This window comes from Alligator sinensis, unplaced genomic scaffold (assembly GCF_000455745.1).
Source record: "Alligator sinensis unplaced genomic scaffold, ASM45574v1 scaffold950_1, whole genome shotgun sequence".
Lineage (NCBI taxonomy): Eukaryota > Metazoa > Chordata > Crocodylia > Alligatoridae > Alligator > Alligator sinensis.
The window spans coordinates 395,872-403,449 of record NW_005842331.1 but is presented as its reverse complement, the minus strand read 5'-3'; the positions used below and the strand labels follow the sequence as shown (position 1 = coordinate 403,449).

Genomic DNA, 7,578 nt, shown 5'->3' with positions numbered 1-7,578 from the left:
GGGAAAGAGAGGGAAACAACTGAGGCCTTAGTGTTTCTGAATACTATTTCCACTGAGCTTACAGTGTACAGATTTGCCAGTTTAGCTAATTTTTGTATCCTGCAGCTCTGACTGTAAAAGGACAGTTTAACTCAGGAGGTCAGAACTTTCCAAAAATAGATGTTGTCCCTCAGACTTCAAGCATACCATTTGTGTGAAAATTGCTTTTGTTTTGTGAAAGTAGTAAAATGCAGTGATGTATTAACAGAACCTTTAGGAGCCATCCTGTTGCTAGATAGGACTGACTACCTGACTTAACAGAACTTCTGCAGTTTTAGAGTTGTTCAGGTTCTGCTGCATCCAGCCAAGATAACTAAAACTTGACTTCCTAGTCTTCCTTCTGTTCATAAAATGTGAACGATTAGAAGCACTCTCAAATCAAATTACCCTCCACTTGCTGTTCAGTATCACATTGTTTGAAGTTTATTTTGGAATATAATGCTGAATTGTTACAGCACTAAATAATGCAAGGCTAACAGTCTGTCACATTTAATAGGATCAGTCCATATTTAGTGCTGCTAAAGTAGTTCTGAAAAGGGGTTGGGCTACAGTTAAGATCTGTGGTTGGTGCTACAAAGTTCAGATGCTGTAGCTAATCTTGTAAAATGTGTATGAGAATTTATGGTAGAATAAAGGCTTCAGATCATGAGCTACAACTAAATTTAAACTAGAACTTCTCATACCACTGAGGAAGGTGGTATGGGAGAAAGTTAAACAAGTTACTTTTATGAATGTCTTTCTAGATCCATTTGCTTGTGGTAATGTTCAACTCATGGATGCTGTCTTTAGAATTAAGGGTTCATATATGCCAGAACTAGCATTTGGTGGAAGACTAGCTCATGCTTGAGATTTCATCTATGTTTCTACATTATTTTTGGTCACACATGTTTGTAAATTAATACCTTGCATAGACTTTAATTAATTTGCCCTCTAGCATCTGTGAGGTAGGCAGTCTTATCCGCTGTTATATAGATATAAAGCTGAACCAGGAAGTATAGGGAGAGCTGGGAAACTAATCCAGAATCAGCCCAAGTTAATGCTGTAAACAAGACTTCTTTCCTTCACCATAATCTTACTTAAACTGTTCAGTATCTGATACCAAAAGCTTCCAACAGTAGTATGGATGCTATTACAGTATTAACTTCAAAACACCATCCCTTTTATCAAGGCTTGAGTGCCTTTATTTTTAAGGAGGATAGATTTGTGCATAGGTTTACCTCTGTACAAATTGCAATGTTGAGGAAAGGAACCTGGTTTCATTAACAGCATAGGTGGTCCTTACAATTGCAGCATGGGCATATCCTACATTTTATTTGCAACCATAGGGAATGCTCATTTGTCAAGGGGTACCCAAATGCATTAATAACTGGGGTCAGCATTTCATATTTATTGTTCATAGACTGTAGAGAAACTTTCAGAATTATGCATTTCTGAATATTTACGTTTGTATAAATTATTACTGTTGTGTCCCCATGGGAATGAAACAAACTTACCCCGTACTAACTATGTAGAGAGCATCCATGTCATTTTGATTCCACAGTTCCACGAAAAGCATTGTATCCTGCTGCTGAATTAATCTCAGAGAAGCGTGTTTTAGTTATGCATCCTGGTCAACAGCAACTAGGGAAAAGAAAACTACAATTTGAATTGAACCCGGTGGATATAGCTAAACTGGAACATTTAAATCAACAGCCCAGTTTCTCTAAAGTTTCTCTTCATGTTACTTTCAAGTTCAGAAGTTATCAGTGCATTATATACAGCTGTTTTAAAAAATGTTATTACTGTATAAATAGTTGGTGTTTTGTTTGCTTTCAGGGATGCCCTTGATGCCCTGGGCTTAAAGAGATACTGCTGCCGCAGAATGCTGCTGGCCCATGTGGATCTAATCGAGAAGCTCTTGAATTATGCCCCTCTGGAGAAATGAGCAGCAAGTAGTAGTTGGACCCAAAATGGACCAGAGCTTCACCAGCAAGCCTGAAATGGGACTATGGGGGTTAAAGATATACAAGCCACCTGTATACCAGCCAGGGAGGGATTTCACTTTCTGGCCACGGTTCTGCCCCAGTCACTAACCTCTTCCAAGGAAACCAGTGAAAGATGAAATCCCATTAGTCAAGAACTGGAGTTTAATTAAAGTCTGAATGGCAGTTGTTTACAGTAATCCCAGAGGGTCAAGCAGGCAGCTTCTAGAAGTTGTTTTCTGTACTTTTAATACTTTTCCTGGCAATAAGCTTCTGAATAAATTTTGTTATAAAAAATAATCAGCCTGCATTAACTTATTCCAGGACTTTAGGAGGAGGAAGAGGGGGATGATATCTACATAATCCTATTTCAGTTGAGAGACAGGGCTACGTTCACACCAAGTTACTTGTATTTCTCTTTTCCCGTTGCTTAGGAGAAAAAGAAGTTATGCATCAATATTAGTTTGGGGAGAATCTAAACTTACGGACTTGATCCTTCAGCATGCTGAGCCCTCTGTGCCTCTCTAGCAAAACAAGCAAAAGTAATGGAAATCAATGGGATTATTATTAGCATGCTTAGTATTGCTAACATACCTAATTGTTCTGCTAGGTCAGGGCCAAAATGCATGGCAACTTTTAGGATGGAAAGACTGAGCAGTGATCAGGACTTCCTACCACAAGACCAGAAGATTCTTGAGTCCATAACTAGCAGATAATATCAAAAGGAGCTTGGATTGATTCCTGGAACCAAAGGACTCTTCATACTGTATTCTTTGCCACATCTGGTACCTGTATCCACTACTGACTGGAAACCTAACAGTTCTTTGCGCACCAACCATGCCTTAGAACTAAGAGTTAGAGGGCCAGCAGGTCCTACCTTGAATACAACTTCATTCTGTATGTAAATATAGGTCCAAAAGAAATAAAATACCACACAGCTCCCCTCCCTCCCCCCACCCACAGCCCAGCAAGCTCCTAGAAAACAAACTGGGAATGAGGAGAATCCGTCAATTTAAAATCCCATTTTTCCTTGGCAAAATTCACTTGGCACTTGCATTTCAGCTGTCAGGATAAGGCACAGTTTGAGAGATTCTTCTCCCACATTCAAAACTGCAAAGAATTTGAGTTAAATAAAATCTTGTTTTCAGATTTATGTTGTTTGATAAGTAGGGCTGTTACTGGGCCCAAGTTCCTCTCTACATTTTTGCTGATATCCCTTTAAATTCTTTAAAGATACAGAAAACATGCTAAGCCTCTAGTTAGAACTATCAGTCACACAGATCTATACATGTTAAGCATCCTTTTCACTTTATTACCCAGACACAGTAGATAAGTTTTCCCATATTCAGCAGTTTATTTAAAACTGCTCTGTTGTATTTCAAACTACATGCTTTTCCTAATACAAAGGGCATTAAGTGATTAATTCTATCATTTGTTTCACAGTTGGTTGAATAGCTTAAGTTCTGCATGCCTGCCATGTTATCTGGGCAAATGCATGAAAAACACTTATTTGGGCTATGGTTTTAAAGGAATACTGTCAAGTACATAAAGTACCTTGTCAAAGGTGGACTCTGCCCATAAAGAAGAATCATGCATCAGTGTTTAAAGGGGTTGACTGTATGAGTCACTAAAGTTTTACTTCTGGTTTCTAACTCCTATTATGAAGTGAACCATTTTAAATACTTCTTACCCACATGCACTCCCACCTTGGAATAACTGAGATCTGTTCTGAAAGGAAATATATTTAAACACATGGTTGTTTACAGGTTGCTTGGTAAAAGCTAATACAGCTTCTGTAACTAACAATGGAAGAAGTGATTTTTTTTCTTATGGCTATAGAACTATTTCAAAAGGCTGGAAGGAAGAAGGGTTGGTGGGTTACCAGACATGCTTCTCTAGCTCTACTGTGGTATTAGATCTTTTGAATGTTCTGCCTCAAGGCTCCAAAGATGAGTATCATCCTGTCGGATGGTTATTCTGTAGGAAACACTGGTAGAAATGGTAAGTCACGTGATCAGACATCGAAAAGATCATGCCATATCAGTCAATTGATCCATATCAGTCTTCTGGCCTCTCTGTAGCATTCTAGATACAAATATCTTGAGATCAGATGATGAAGAGTACCCTTGAGACAATGACCTCACTTGATGCACTAGAACAGGCTTGCACTTTCTTTAGCACTCATACTCAAGTAACGGGAAGGTACAGAAAAGGGGGACACAAATGGATTATGGGGGAAGAGAGCAGATAGGTATTTAAGCACACAATTAGCATGTTAACTCCATCTCAGGCCTATACTTTGTATACTTTGGGATTAAGGTTGAGGAAGGATACAATTGTGCCAGTTATCTAGAAGTCTGGATTCTCATAGCATGGGGCTAATCCCATAATCTGATCTCACGGAGTATTTAAGAAATACGGCTAGATCCATAAGCATCGGAAAAAATAGAGATCTCCAGCTTTTGAGCTGCAGATTGTGTATTAAGAGCAGTACAAAAAACTATCTAAGAAGGTCCTGTAATAGGTTTTCAACCACTCGGAGAGATGAGTAGCATATATTCTATTTTGTTAGTAGCCTTTTCCTCTGAAGGAAAGCTTTTGTGAGGAAAGTTAAGGCCTGCATTGTACCCAGACAAAAGGTACAGTAGAAGCTAAACACCTGAGGACAGAAAGACAACAACATAAGGCAGCAGCAGATTGTAAGACTATGCCATAGGGTAGTTGGGGATGGAGCTTCAGCTAACAGAAATTGGCCCACGTCCACAAACTGTAAGGAAGCTATGTCAATGTACAGCAAGAGAGGAAGCCTCAAGACTAAAAAGAAAATTAGGTATGTAGAGGACTGAAGCCTGTGGAAAAGCACAGACCACACGTGCCTAGGAGTTCTGACACAGAACGTCGGCTAACCTTCTGAATCGCTAATACAACTGTTCTGGCAAGAAGAAAAAAAATCGTTCTGGATGTTTTGTATATGCAATAGGTTTCTAAACCAGCTTTGGTTCATTTTGTTAAAGCAATAGAATCAATTTTATGCATTTGAAGGCATGCTTCTTATTTCTAAAAATATAAAAGAGGCCATTTTAAAAAGCCAAGCAGAACACACCCCTATGACTTCTGTACTGCTGTATAAACTAATCTCAATGTAAGCCATATGGACAAAGCAATACTTCAGTTTAGAAAGCACAGATTTTAATAAGTACAGTGTTGTCTCCTATTTTAAAAAAGGTGCTTCTTAGAAAAGCTTTCTTCCAATACGGTTTTAAATCCACTGCTGGGTGCAGGATAGAAATTTCTGCTTCTGGGCTGGTAGATGCCACCCTTTGGATTTCATTAGGTTGCATTCATTCAACAGTGAAGCATTTGGCTCTGGTCAGATAACTGATTGCAAAGCATTGCAGATGTGTGCAAAAGCTATGATCATTGATGGTGTTCCACACAGGCAGATCCACAATGTGGTGCTCTTTGTAGAATCAGCCTTAGCAGACAGCTTTGTGTTTACAAGACCTTCAATATCCTGCACATCATCATTATTGTATATAGTATTTATATTGGGCTGTTGCATACTGTCATTACCCAGAGGCAAAATAAAGTGTTGAGCACTTGGGGGTCTTGTAGAAAGTATTTTGAGCAGAAAGGAATCATGTCACTTTGTCATAAGGAGCTTCCACTTACTTTAATTGCAGTCATGCATCATATAATCTGTTTGTCTTTCTCCCAGGAGTCTGACAACACAAAACAAGCATGAAGCAAGATTTTTTAAAAATGCTTAAGCAAATAATCCTTCTGAATATTAGTTACTGCCATTAAAAAATCTCTGGAAGAAGGCTGGGCCCCGACAATGAGAAAAAGACCAGAAACCTTGACCCTGGGGAAGTCAATAAGAACCTTCCATGGAACCCAGCAATGCCAAGATCTCTCTCACCACACACACTTATAACCATGAATGTGGTTTTCTTGCTATAGTCATCACTCAGCTGTTGCTTAAGCAAGATGCTACACACAGACATCAGCATATTACTTACACTTTCTGGGCCATTAAATCTATTTGAGAAGAGCCAGAATGATGCTCAGAAGAACAGCTGAAATATGTACCTTTAAAGCTAAACTTAAAAAAAAGGCCATCAACCTTTTTCAGCCCAGAATCCTAAAAGCAAAAAAAAAAAAAAAAAGCTTTTCACCTCAGCTTAACCAACTGAAAGGTACATAACGTAGAAAAAGAAAGAGAAGGAGAGAGGAATCAGTGGACTGTGTCTGCAGCCCTAAATTAAATGCAGAAATCTGTCAGCAGGAGGACTCATCAAGAACATAAAGATTTCACCAGGTAAAGTCACCTACCTGCCTGTTTTCAAGTGAACTTTGGTAGTAGGTGGTGGAAGGATGCACATGAGACACTACTAACCTCAAACTAGAATCAAAATTAAAAAGAAACATTCAGCAGTAACTTAAGTTTCCTTTAGGCACTGTGGATCCTTGATTAGTATCTTTTTTGCCATCATCACAGAGGGAAAAATCTTTGCACATTGTTCAGGGCAGGGACAGTGTCATCCTAGGTATTTGTACACAAACTAGCACTATGGCTCTCTCCTTTGAGTAAGGCATCAAAGGTTATTGTCCAAAGGTTGAGGGAGAGGAGCAGAGAGAAATCATGAGAGCAAGCATGTGTGCATGCGCGCGCACACGTGTACTTTATTTTGAAAAGAGGGGAGGTTAAAGAGGAGTCTTGATTTCAGTACTTAGCCCATCTGCAGCTAATCAAAATACTTGTAGTATACATCTGCACTACATCTGGAACCTCAGCCCTTCAAATGCAGTTCTACTCTGCAAAACAGGACTGGTAAACATTGTATTGAAAGGGTCTACATATGATGTCAGCAACTCCAGGTATGCTTAGTTTACGTGATTTTTTCCCCAGTTAACAATCCTGCAAATGCAGCCTGGGAGTTGATAGTCAAGTTGGCTTCTTTCCCTTCTTATGCCTCATCACGATAAACTCAAGAAACCCTTCCCAAAAACAAAAGAACACCCTGCAGACAGATTATAACCTCTGTTGCAGCTGTATGCCTCTGTTGATAAGGTACCCATAGGAAAAGAATCCAGATCACCTTCTTAGTTTCAATAACAACAAAATGTTTTCTTTTGCCTCGGTAATGCCAGTAGATTTTACTGCAGTTCAAGCTCAGAGTGTTAATCCAATGAGTAAGAAAATTTCATTTCCCCAAAGTCCTTTTTCAGAGTAGGATTCATAGATGCTAGGGTCGGAAGGGACCTCAATAGATCATCGAGTCCTACCCCCTGCATAGGCAGGAAAGAGTACTGCTGGGTTTAGATGACCCCAGCTAGATGCCTATCTAACTTTCTCTTGAAGACCCCCAGGGTAGGGGAGAGCACCACCTCCCTTGGGAGCCCGTTCCAGACCTTGGCCACTCGAACTGTGAAGAAGTTCTTCCTAATGTCCAGTCTAAATCTGCTCTCTGCTAGCTTGTGGCCATTATTTCTTGTAACCCCCAGGGCACCTTGGTGAATAAATACTCACCAATTCCCTTCTGTGCCCCCGTGATGAACTTATAGCCAGCCACAA

At 39.6% G+C, this 7,578-nt stretch overlaps 1 protein-coding gene across 1 annotated transcript in view; it reads left to right on the top strand.

Annotated features, from left to right (window-relative positions):
* Positions 1 to 2,300, top strand: part of POLR2L (RNA polymerase II subunit L) — a 6,094-nt gene extending 3,794 nt beyond the window's left edge. Inside the window, exon 2 of the mRNA XM_014522240.2 lies at positions 1,855 to 2,300. Within this exon, the coding sequence (XP_014377726.1) occupies positions 1,855 to 1,963 (109 nt within the window). The 3' untranslated portion in view covers positions 1,964 to 2,300. The remainder of the gene's footprint in view (positions 1 to 1,854) is intronic.
* The last annotated feature ends 5,278 nt before the right edge of the window (positions 2,301 to 7,578 follow it).